The 12,296-nt window shown below is 49.6% G+C and overlaps 1 protein-coding gene across 1 annotated transcript in view; it reads left to right on the top strand.

The window, feature by feature from the left end:
• Positions 1-1,318, top strand: part of CENPM (centromere protein M) — a 5,424-nt gene extending 4,106 nt beyond the window's left edge. Inside the window, exon 4 of the mRNA XM_017738064.1 lies at positions 329-1,318. Within this exon, the coding sequence (XP_017593553.1) occupies positions 329-454 (126 nt within the window). The 3' untranslated portion in view covers positions 455-1,318. The remainder of the gene's footprint in view (positions 1-328) is intronic.
• Positions 1,319-12,296: the final 10,978 nt, after the last annotated feature.

The raw sequence follows: 12,296 nt of genomic DNA, 5'->3' as shown, positions 1-12,296 counted from the left end.
ACTCTTTCCAATTTCCTGCTTGCTCAGAAAAGCTGGAGGGAGAGTTTGGCATTCAGCAGTAGCACACTTCACTTTTCTGTGTACTCATCACTGCATCCTCAGAGACTGCTTCCCTACCAGGAGGTAGAATCCGTGTGTTTGGCAAGCCCTTCAGGGCTTCCAGCTGGCAATGCTGTTACCTTCCTTAACATTAGGGAAGTAAATGGGCCTGTTTGGGGTTTTCTGTAGCTAGTCACTTGATGCCTGCTCTGGTTCTTTCTTTTATCAAAGCTTAGCATTGCTTTTCTTCTTTTCTATTGATTAAATAATTTCTCCATTTTGTTTCCAGTTGGAAGGGATTCGAGTTGCTACTGCTCAACGACTTCTCCGAATGTTACAGATCTGTGCTGGTCAAATACCGGGAGTTTCTGCCTTGTCCTTTGTCTCACTGATGAGGAGCTGTGATGATGATTAGCTTCTCATTGTGATACTTCAGCCACATTCATCAGGTTTTTTTCACTTCAGGCATTCAAGCTCCTGCAGTTGGCATCACATTGGGAAGCTTTTTTTTGTGACTTGTCATGACCACTCATCCAGAACTGTTCCTAGTTGCTTACCTCTCAAGAAAAGTTTGATTCCTATTCAGTGGATAACAGATAGGGAGGGCAGTTTGAATTGGGGATTCCTATCCGTTATTACATCTGAATCCCACTTCATGATCGAGTTTGAGTTTTTTCCACTTGGCCAGTGGCCAGGAGCTACATATTTTTCTGAGAGACTATTAGAAGAACCAGGCTACTATCTCCAAAGTACCAGAGAAGAGGCAGCAGGCTCCTGCTTTCCTTCAGTTGAAATGCAGCACCTTAGTCTAATGTGAAACCTTGCTGCCAGGTTTTGTCTGTCCACCAAGAGAAGAACGGGGAAGGAAGGCTGTCGTGCTGCTTCTAGATAGACTGCACTTGACAGTTAATGATCCAGCTGTGTGAGCATCTGCCCAGCAAAGGACTCACTATTTCCATGCCTGGTGCCTAATTGGAAAGGAAGGGACTAAAGAAGATACTCAATCTAGCACTTTAGCTTTCTTTTAGATCTTTGAAGAAAAGGACTCCACCCATCAAGCCCACAACAGCCCCAGTAACCCAGCCTCTGGGGCTGACCAGAGGTGAAACCCAGCAGAGCAGACCACAGCAGCACATAGAAAACAGGTTGTCTCTGCAGGTTTGGCATATGCTGTGTATAATCCCTTTACTAACAGCTTCTGACCGGCAGTAGGTTGTGCCTTGTGGTTGCTGCAAGGCACTAGGGTTTGAGAGTTCTAATTTAATAAAATAAATAATATATAATAGTTGTATGCTCTTTATTAGGTATGTGGCACAGCCTCTGAAACCTGCGAACGCTTGCCCCAGCTTGCCCTGGCAGCCAGGCTGGTCCTTGCTGGCAGCTTGAACTCCCAGTTAGTTGTTGTGCTGCACTCGTGGCTTCAACCACGTGGTGGTGGCAAAAGCTTTTCAAATACAGCCCTTTCTATTCATTGAGTTGAGCCACCTGCCAGAATACAGTGCTTTTTGAAACGCTGAGATATTTCTTACCCAAAATTGCATGCCAGGTTGAAATGAAGCCTAGAGAGAATGTGTTAAGCTCCCCTCTGGTTTAATTTATTTAATCCCTAATAGTCTGCTTTAATGTTCCTAAGTGCAGAGCTCTAGCTGTGTGCACTGTTTCGTTTAGCTTGTTTCTGACATCTGTCTGTGAGCAGGAAAAGCAGAAAGCAGCACTGCAGGCTTAATCAGCTGTGAGTGTTGGCAGTCCTTGCAAAGACAGCTCAGCAAGGCACAAAGCCTGTATCCTTGCTCAGAGGACACACAAATCCCAGCTCCAGTTGTATTGTTGCTGGTGGGGGAGGGATAGGGTGTTTGTCAGCTGAAACAAAAGGAGCTAAACCATTCAGCTGTGTTATGATGCCCAAAAGGGCTGGACTCTGGCTAAAACCCAAAGGAGAAAGACATGTGCAAACTGTCGTGGCTGTGTAAGGAGGATTGGAAGCTTAATGGGCATGCCCTACTTTCAGCTAGCTTTGTGATCCTGAAGGTACTAACCAGGAGTTGGCCACCAGAGAGGGGCAATCATGCTGAGAAACAAGTTTTTGTGTTGGTTATGCTGTCTCAGCCTTGCCCTTGCTTTGAGTCCCTCAAAATAAAGGAGACCATAGTTTAGAATAGGCTGGTTTCGATTTGCTCTCGATGTGCAGGTGCAGTCTGTGGGAGGAAAGGAAGGGAAGTGGCATAAAATGAGCCACTCTTTTGTGTCCTCTGCAACTGCTGTAAGCCAAGGAGATTTTTTCCATCTCCTAGGTTGCTCTCCACTTGACTCTAATAACTATTGGACTCAGATAAAATCCCTTCGGCTTCAAGAGTAATTTCACTGTGCTTTTTTAAGTAGTGAAAATGAAATATTTTTTTTGGTCCACCCAGAATGCTTTGGAGTAACCCACATGTGCTACTGTCCATTCCTGCACCTTCAAGCAGGGTTTTTTTCCACTGTTATGTTTCGGATGTGGTATTTCTTCCCTTCTACTACTTTCAAAGAAGAAAGATGCTGTTTTTTCCTACAGGTGGCTGAATCTCAGCTGGTACGAAATAAAATCTAGTTCCTTAAGAGCAGCATCTTGCTTCACCTTGGGGCAAATATTTTTCTTACTCTTAGGAGAAAGTATTTACTAGAACTGGCAGGGGAAGTGGAGCGTATCTAAGAATATGACACTCTGTCTCAGGTCCATCATGTTTTACTACCCAAAGTAGTTGGGACACATCTAAAGCTACATCTTCAACTACGTAAATACCTCTCGGAGCTGTCAGCTATTAGTTTAGACAGGCCATAACACTGCCCTTACTACCAGAGGAGACAAGGCAGCTGAGGATATCTTTCATCTGGATGGAGTAGCCAGGGCTAATGTTCAATAAAGGTCTTGTGAAAGTAGGATTGGGATCAGAGGCATGGAAGGCCTGAAGCCGAATTAAGGCTAGTGACTCAGGTTCTGTTGTGTTCAAACATCACGAAAGAGCTTGCCAAGCTGACTGAAATCTAAATGAACAGAAACATTTTGGAGTTACTTGCTTTCTCTTTTTCTCTCTTGCCTCAGTTCCCTATCCCTGTGGAGATTTTCAAAGAGAAATCCCCCTCTCTGTGGTGAAAGTACCCGTGAGCATTGCTGGTTTGACTGTTTCAGTTTGTGGATGTGTTTGTTTGTCAGTTATGTCAGCAAAAGTTGTATAATGTGGTTTAATTAGTATAGAAGAGCTCATACCAGTTGCACTGGTGTAAGTTTTGGTCTCACAGTACTTTTTTGGGGGATGGAAGTAAATGAGGTTGTAATATGGTCTCTTCTGCTATGGCAGGTTGACCCACAGGATTTCATTTTCAATCCAGTCCCTTGAAGAAGATTTTGCATCCTCAGCCTGCTAGCCAAACAGCTCACAGAGGTGATCTGTGAGAGATTTTGGCACAAATTGGCTTGGTTGGCGTTACCTGGTGGGATTACAGCTTTCTGCTGTGCCAGGTTTTCTAAGACTGACTGCTGCACCAGCAGTTAAATCAGACCAACTTTTAAGCATGATAAAACATGATATGCTCAGTCTGTACAAGTGGGAGAGAAAGTCTATGTACTGATATGGCACACATAGTAAAAGATCTCCCTGTTCCTGGAACAAAGATCAGAGATAAATCCAGCCCTGGGTCCCTTCCAAACCTTGAAACTGGTGGTAGAGGTTTGGGTTCAAGGCCATCTCTAATATTTGCTTTGGGGAATGGTTAAAACTGGACGTCTTTGCTTGCCAAGACCTGTCACTTGAAGGGAGTGGCTGGCTTAGGTCAGTAGCGGTGCTTAGCAGCTGTGGTCAAGCTGTAAGAGCTACTTGGTTGCTCTCATCACGACCACTGTTCACAGCAGTGGTGGACAAGAAGGGACTCCTGCTTTGCTGCCTGGAGCTGACTGGCAGAGCTGTGGCAGAGGTCAGCTCTGCTCTGCTGCCAAAAGCAAGGGAGAGGCTTCCTCCTGTGGGGTTTTTAACTTGTCTTGATTTTGCAGGAGCACTGGCTGGTTTCCAGATGCTCTCTTTTCATTCAGCTGGCCCAGATCCTCTGGCAGTCTCCTCTGCACTCTGAGTGTTCTCCACTTCCCACCCTAAGCTGGTGTGCAGGGTTGCTGTGGGCTGCTGAACAACTGCCACTTTCCATTCAGTGGCCAGCTGTCCGTCACTGGTGGGGAAAAGTGATTTATATGCAAGAGAAAGCAATAGCTGGCACAGTCTAGAGGCAGGAGCCAGAAACACTGGATTCGTTTCACCTCTGTGGTTGATTTCTTTCATGACCCTGGGCACGTGTTTGAAAATCCACTGTGCCTCACTTGCTCTGCCTCTACAGCAGGAGCTGCCCCCACTGGGGGTGGGGGGGGTGTAATGAGGGCAAATTGACCTTTGGGGTCACAAATCTGGGGCTGAATGGAAACATTCAGAAGAAACCATTTTTTCCTCCTTAGCAGAATTTGACTTTTACGTAAGTTCTTTGGGGGAAGGTTTGGTGCGACCTGCCGGCTGAGATGAGCTGGTTTTGTGCTGCTTACATGCCTGACTCCACTGCAGGGAGGCTGCTCGAAACTGGGCTGCAATCCTTCTCGTAAGGCATTGTGGCATGGTTAGGTTTTGGTGTGAACTGGAACGAAACCACCCTCTGAAATGCTGAAATTCCCTGCACGGTTCAATTATCCTTGAATTGGCCAGTGGGGAAATCAAAGGCTCTGGATCTGTTCCCCACTGTTAAATATTAATACAGCACGGCGATACTAGGCAGGAAGGCATCCCCTCGGGTCAGCTCTGTGCAGGAGGGGCTGTCTTGGCTGTGAAGAACCGGTGCGAGAGAGAGGTCGGGCACAGGGGACTCTGGAGTGACGTGACTTGCTCAGACTCCTTGGCAGCTGAGTAGCATGGGCTCCCGGCCCGTGCTGGGCCACGTTTCCTTTGCCACAGGCTCCTTCTGCAAGAGCTGCCACGTGCCGCGATGTCACATCCCTCATCCCCCTGGAGCTTGCCGTGTGCTGGGGCATTTTGAGAGGAGCCAGGAAAGACACCGTGCCCGTGTGCCCCGCCGCGCTGCCTCCTTTGCCGAGGGAAGTCAGCGGGGTGTGACAGAGAGCCCATGTTTTACATAAGTGCAGGCAGCCTCCTCGCCGCCGGCCCAGGTGCAGCTGCGGGCTGGGTACGAGAGCCCCGAGGGCTCTGTGCGTCACGGGAAGGAGCACCGAGATGGGGCAAGGACAAAAACAACGAGAGAGAACACCTCCCCTTGGGAAACGTGGCCCTGGTGTGCAGGGTCTGCTCTAGCCTCTGGATCCCAACACCCTCTCGGCACTACAACAAGCTGTGCCAGTGATGCCTTTTCTTGGTCTTAAAATCAAGAGTCAAACACGGTTAGAAGGGAAAAAGGGATTTTACCTTGGTATTTATTTTAAGGATCCTTAGGTGCACTACGTCCAGGTGGAATGCACCGAAATGCACACCTCAATGCACACCCCCAAAAGATCTAACATTATAGGTCTTACTAATTAGCATATCTATCAAAAATTCCCCAATGAGAGGCTTGAAGGAGCCCCCCCCAAGGAATCTTCCCCTGGATGGTTCTATCTCAGTTTACAGAATGTGTTCTGGAGAGGACCTTGGGATCTGGGGCACGCTTTCCTCTACCCACGAAGCTTCTAAAATGTTTAGTCTCTCAGCTTGACAAACAAGTCCAAGAATGTAGGCAAAAAGAATACAGAAGTTGTAAAAAGTATAACAGGGGTATAACAGAAAAGGCAAAAAATCTTCATGGCATCACTAGGGCCAGCTGAAGCACCTGTGCTCAGGCATGCTGGAAAAACCTAAAAAGCCCAGCTAGCATTCAACAAGCTAAGGAGGCTTTCCCCATTTTCTGTCACTATGGAGTACCGTGTTTCTATCTTCCCATGAAAGCTCTCCAGTCCCGCTATGTGCACACCATACAGTGACAAGGTGACAGTGCCATGCTGCAACTGAGCCTGCTTTGCTCCTGCCCTGTGCTCCGATTGTTGAAACACTTGGGTGTTTGTTGAGGGCTGGCAGTCCTTGAGGCACTATCATTGTCTGCACTGGTCAGCTCAAAGCTCTCCTGAACCTCTGTGCTGGCCACTCTCCTAGTTTTGACAGCAGCATTGGCATCACCCCAGTGTGAACATTCAATTTTTTTTCCTCCACTGCTGTTTGTTTTTCTCGCTCTTCCAGAGATCACAGATGTGAAGCCAGGGCTGCATTTGCCTCAGCTCAGTAACAACCTCTGGCTCATGTGGTGGTGGAGCATCTCTCTTTAAAGAAGACACGTGCCAGAATCAACTAATTAATCCTCATTCCCCTGTGGGACTGAGGGGTGACTCAGTGCCTCGTGCTGTTATGCTGAACAGCAGAGGATCAAAGGCATTGGAGCTGGGGAAGCCCTGGGATAGCACAGTGTCACTCTGTGCCTGCACACCAGGTACCTGTAAAGGCTTGATCTTGCACATTTATCTCCAGGACTTTTTTTAGCCATGCAGGGGTTTGAAAACTCTGCAACCTTAGAGACAAGGCTGGAGCTGCCATCACCTTGCTCTGGAGGGAGTGTTTTTACTACCTGATGTTGCCTTTTTACCTTTTCTCTTCATTACAACCCAAATTGGCCATCCTGAGCAACTCTGCCTCCTGACCTACAGGTCCTTCACTGCACCCCTGTGTATGTGTCTGGGTGAAAGGCATGGCAGGGAGGCTTAGGCACTGCTGAAATTGAGCTGGTGGTGGTGGTGCATGTCCCTCTTGGGCATTGTGACCCCCAGCATGCTGCATGCCAGGCTGTGCCAGCATGGTATGGCAGCCCTGAAGAAGTGCAAACAAACCCCAACACCTGGCCTTGGGCTGCCCTGGCATCCATCATTCTGCTGCGTGAGCTGCTCGCAGAGAAGGGAAGGGGAGCTGCTTGCACGCAGATGTTGTGTAATACAGACCTACTTCAAACACAAGTTTGCAGGCTGGGAAGTGTTTGCCCAGTCCAGGGGGAAGAGGAAAACCCTCTGGGACGAGGGCTTCTGCACTGCATCTTCTGCTCTGTGTTATAAAGGAGATGAAACATGAAGTGTGTGCTTTCTTCAAAACCTGGGTCTTACCCAGGTTGCATGTGGAGCATCACCTGTGAGAATCCCCCGAGTGTGCATGAGCTGTGGTTTGGCTGAGCTCAGCCACTGTATGGGACTAATACATAGTGATGTTGTGCTATAAATTATATAGTCGGAATGTTCGCCATCTGCTCTGCACTGAAAGCTGAGTGTGATTGAGATCTTCCCCACTTCCCAAAGCTTGACTCTCTTGCCAAGCTTGAAATGTGTGTGTGGATCTCCTGTAAGTGGTTCTGATTGAATCAGGTAAAGAGGGAATTTTTTAAGCAGGCTGCAATGTTCCCTGCACCCAAAGTGAGAGCTGAAGCAGCGGCCAGCATCCTATTATAAGGCTATGAGTAAAACTGAGTCTGATTTCATGTTAACTAGGTTCTAAAGGGACTGAATCTTGATTGCAGGGGTCATATCAAAGATTTAAAATAGTAATGCAAAAAGCAAAGGAAACCCCACAGTGATTCATATAAGAAGGGGAAATAAAGAGAGTCATGGAGGAAGAAGGAGTTTGAGGGGGCCTGAATTGCTCTGCTGCCCAAAAGCAGGAGGGGATTTGAATCAGATTATCCTCATTAGATGTCTCTTTAAAGCATCATCAAGCCAGATGAATGGTCTGGGGGAGAGCTTGCAGGCATGGTGGCTGTGATTATCACCAGGGATTTGAAGTCCTAGTTATCTAGCTTAGAGACAAGATTATTAGGGGGTAGAAAGCTATTCCTGCCCTCAGCCTCTAATGCGCATTTTTAGGTTGGGTGATGGGAAACGCTACATTGCTGCACAGCCCCTTGGAAGCCTGCCTGCATCCTCTGGTGGTCCAGCCCTCTGCAGTGCTGGGGGTGCAGTGTGGAAGGGAAAGGGACCTGTGCTGGCCAGGAGATCTTTCATGGGGGTAGACAGGCAGCCTTCCCTGTGGACTGTGGCAAAATGCAGGCAACACCTCCCATATAGGTGCTTACACTGAGATAGGAAATGGGGAGGGAATCTTGGGAGGGGGGATTATATCCGCCTACCTTGGCAGAACTCTTTGCTCCCCACAGCATCTCCCTTCTTGTGACAGCCTGTGCCAAAGCAACTCATCCTTCTTCCAGCTAGAGCCTTTGAGGCCCCAAAGGCTCAGAAGTTGGTGTGGCTGTTACAGAGGGAACCCCTGCGAGCTGTGGGGAGGGCTCTCCCCTTGAAAGGGAATCAATGGACATTGCCCGCAGGTTCCTTGGAGTTCATCTGCAGGGGTGGTGAATATGGCACAGGGCTGCTGGCAGTCACTCTCCACCTCCTCAGCTCTGCAGCTGCAGCAACTCCTCATCCTCCCCTTTATCTCCTTCCCTACTCTGTGTAGGGATCCCAATCCTGTTTCGTCTCTGGGCTTTGGCAGGATGGCCAAGGCATTGAGCCCAGATGCCAGCCAGAAGAGGAGGTGCACAGGCCAAATCCTAACATCGCATCCTTAATACACTCATGGAAATTTATAACATTATTCTGTACTCAAGCCTGTGCAAATGAAATCACTCTGGCCTTTTTACACCAGGCTGGTACCTAACTGTCTGTAGGAAGCTGGAGAAGGTTACAGAGATACTGGGGCAAGTGTGGCTTTGATTTTTGGCTCTGGAGTCATCTGCTGGAGATTCATGCCTTGAGAGTGCAGTAGTGGGGTTTCCCACTGTGAGTACTGGGGAGATTTTCACCCTGGCGTAAGCGATGCCTGATCTGGCTGAACCCACCTGTTCAGAGGTTTTTCCTGTGGCAACACATCACTCTCAGCCACTGGTTGCTGTTTCAGTGCTGGAGGTGCTGCCTGGCCCTGTCACGGCACGCAAACACTCCCTATGAACAGCCACAGGCCAAACTAGGGGGACACTTGCCCCCCCCCCTCCCCCCCAGTTGCCCAAGGGAGGCAGGATAAGATCCCACTTCTCCTCAGGATGGGGGTGGGGGCAGCATCGCTGCTGCAGGCAGAGTGGGCAGGGAGTTTGTGTACTGTTTGTTCACATCCAGGCAGAAGAGCCAGGCTCAGCTAATGCTGTGTTGCTCATGATGGGAGAGGGGCTTTCAAGAGCCAGAGCAGTGCCAGGGACCCAAGCCTTGCTGAGTCCCTTCCCCACGCTCTGCAGAGCAGCAGGAGCAGCCAGCACACCGGCTGGAAACACCTCTCCTCCCCACCAGGGGAGATCAAGGGCTCAGCTCCTCCCGGGCTGGATCAGGCAAGGAAGGTTTTTCCCATATCCTCTGTGCTGCTGTGTCCCTCTTGGGCTCTATGAGTGAAGGAGTGGGAATGAGCAGAGGGAGTTTGAGCTCAGGAAGTGTTGACCCACTGCTTTGTAACCCCAGATGGTTCTTCAACAGGCAGCCCACTGAGAAGCCTAATTTGGGTGTTCAGCATTATCCCTGCAGCGGTCCAAGGCCCCTTGCGGAGAGAGCCAAGGACACCTGCCCATTTTCCTTTAGCCTTGCAGACAAGCACAGCTCCAGGGACACATAGTCAAGGAGCAAGAAGCCAAATTACATTCAGCAGGGTGGGGCACTGCCCCACACCAAACACCCCATGCAGGTGGCTGAGCAGTGCCACAAACCCCCTTGATAGGAAGCAGAGTACCTACAGAGGGATCTGGGGTTTAGAGTGACTGTGAAACTCTTGAAACCTTTGGTTTGTCGTATTGTTCCTAAAATCTCCCCCAGATTTGTCCCTAAGCCCACCTGGCTTTAAGAAGGGTCCCAATGGATTCCGAGGAAGAGGTTTATGCTGGAGCTCTGGGAAACCTGCTCCTAATAGCCATAGTGGTACTTTTTGGGAATGTTTCCCACTAGCCCACTCAGGGGTGTTGGGAAGGCGTGCTGGGATGAGGTGCCAAAAGGACTTTGGGGGCTGGCTCCAACCAAAGCATTCTAGTGGCACCATCTGAATGTGGGGCAGATGTCAGGCTGTGCCGAGATGTTCCCGAGGCATTGGGTGCATCCTGTCAGAGGTTTGTCCTGAGGTAACTAGGTCTGCTCAGTAAACACCTCGCAACTTCTCTGCTCAACAAGCCTTTGGGTTTCCGGTGTGCACGAGCACAAGGTGAACTTTCGGGGGATATTTTCTGCTACACACGGTTTTGCAAGTGCGTGCGTGAGTCACTTCACCTACCCCCGACACCAGAGGAACCGCTCACACAAGTTCAGTCACTCATGTGTGCACGAGCCCTTGCAGGCCGCTGCAATTCCTCCACGCTCCTGGAACACCAGCACTGCCTGTCCACCACAGGCATCCCAGGGATCTCAGCTGATCTGAGCTGACCTCGGCCAAAGCCATCCCTCCAGGTGTGGGATGGGAGCAAATCGCACTGGAAATCGAGCTGTCTGACTCTGGGATGAAGACATAATTCTTAAATTGCTCATTTGATATCTTTTCTGGTTTATTTGTTTAATAAAAGGACTTAGCCAGAGACCCAGGCTCCTGGGGCTTTCATTTCTCTGCAGAGGAGATAAGAAAAGCGCATTTCCTTATCCAGTGAGTCATTTTTTCTGCTCTTTAATTATGCATTTGTGCGATTATCAAGCGTATTCAGCTCTGAGATGCAAACAGCTCAAACTACTTACCAAGCTTTAACTTTTGCTATTCCAAAAACGATCACAGTTATGAAGGGTAGGGGAGGAAAAGATGGGGGAGATGAAAAGGGGGACAGCTGATGCCCAGAACCTGGGCCGTGCTTGTGAGCAGGCCCACGTGTGAGTGCTGCTGGGGTAGTCAGCACTGTTTTTCTCCTTGAGTAAGCATTACCATGTGTAAATCCAAACATACCTTCTTGGCCCAGGAGGAGGCAGACAAGCTGGGAAGTGGGCAGGGAAGACCTGTAGAGCATGATAAAGAGGGCTGAGAAAATGGGGGGGAATAGGTTAAGGTCAGTGGCAGCAATGAGGCTGCAACATCCTTCCATGTAGCAGGACTTGGGAGAACTTTATTTATAAGAGGGCATGACAGCTGCCATCTCTGGGCTCCCCACCATGCATTTGGAACTTAAAGTTTTCTTGCCATGTACTGAAATGGGAGCTGTCAGCCCCTGAGCTTTAATGTAAATCTCACCCTCCGTGGTGAAAGCAATGTGTAAGTTACTTGGTTTGGGCTTTCCCCAGTGTGCATATTTGACTGGAGGGCTCACAGTGTTAATCTTTAAGTGTGGTACAGCAGATGCTGGGAACCATTTCCCACCCCACACTTTAAGCGAAGCAGGAAGGAGAGACAGGAAGAGGGCCAGGGTGACAGTCCTATGGTGGGACCCACAGAAACAGGGACTGGGGGTCACTGAGAGATGATCGACATGGGGGAAGTACAGTGGGGGCATTTGAGAGGAGAGAAAAATGGGAATGATGGAGGAGCATACCCCTTTGGGAAAAGGAGACAAGCCAGTGGAAACACCCCAGGGCAAGAGGAACAGCAAAGCCTTTAGAGCAAGGAGGTGGTTTGGGGACAGGTATCCTGACAGAGCACTGGATGTTTTATGGGGATATTCTGCCTACATGCATGTCTTCAGTCCCACCAGCCCTTAAGACAATGTATTTTCTCAGCCCTAGACCCTGCACTTGCACTTCTGAGAGCTGCCTACTGGGGACAGTGAGGATTCCAGGTTCCCTCTCCTTGCCTGGTCTCCCTATTGTGCAGCTCAGATGCGGACTGGAGCAAGCCTTGGCTTTTATTTTTCTTCCTGCTGTGGGTCATGGCACTACATCACAGCTTTCCATCCCCTGGAGCTGCTTCTGCTGCCCTGCTGCTGGACACTTGTCTCTCTGACTCCTATGCCTGCACCCCAGCCCCGGTCCCCATCTGGGGTGTGCAAGAGGCAGAGGGTCAGCTAAAGTGGGATATGGAGAGATATCCTACTGTTTGACACAATTCCCCTGGGAGATATGAGCAGGGGCGAGCGCAGCCTGCTCAGGGCAAGCATCGAGGCAGAGGGTGCCGAGGTGGCTGTGCCGTTTGTGGCTCAGGGCTGCACTGAGACAGGGAAGTGCTTGGCATGCCCCCACTCGATTGGGGAGTTTTATTTTGACTAAGATGGAGTGGGAATAACGGAGCCACAAGCACAAGAATGATGGCCGGGCTCTCGCAGCTCCTCAGTGCAGCCCACAGCCCTCTGGCAGGCAT

This window comes from Corvus brachyrhynchos, unplaced genomic scaffold (genome assembly GCF_000691975.1).
Source record: "Corvus brachyrhynchos isolate BGI_N302 unplaced genomic scaffold, ASM69197v1 scaffold56, whole genome shotgun sequence".
Classification (NCBI taxonomy): domain Eukaryota; kingdom Metazoa; phylum Chordata; class Aves; order Passeriformes; family Corvidae; genus Corvus; species Corvus brachyrhynchos.
Note: the sequence above shows the minus strand (reverse complement) of the source record. Positions and strands in the feature narration are given on the sequence as shown.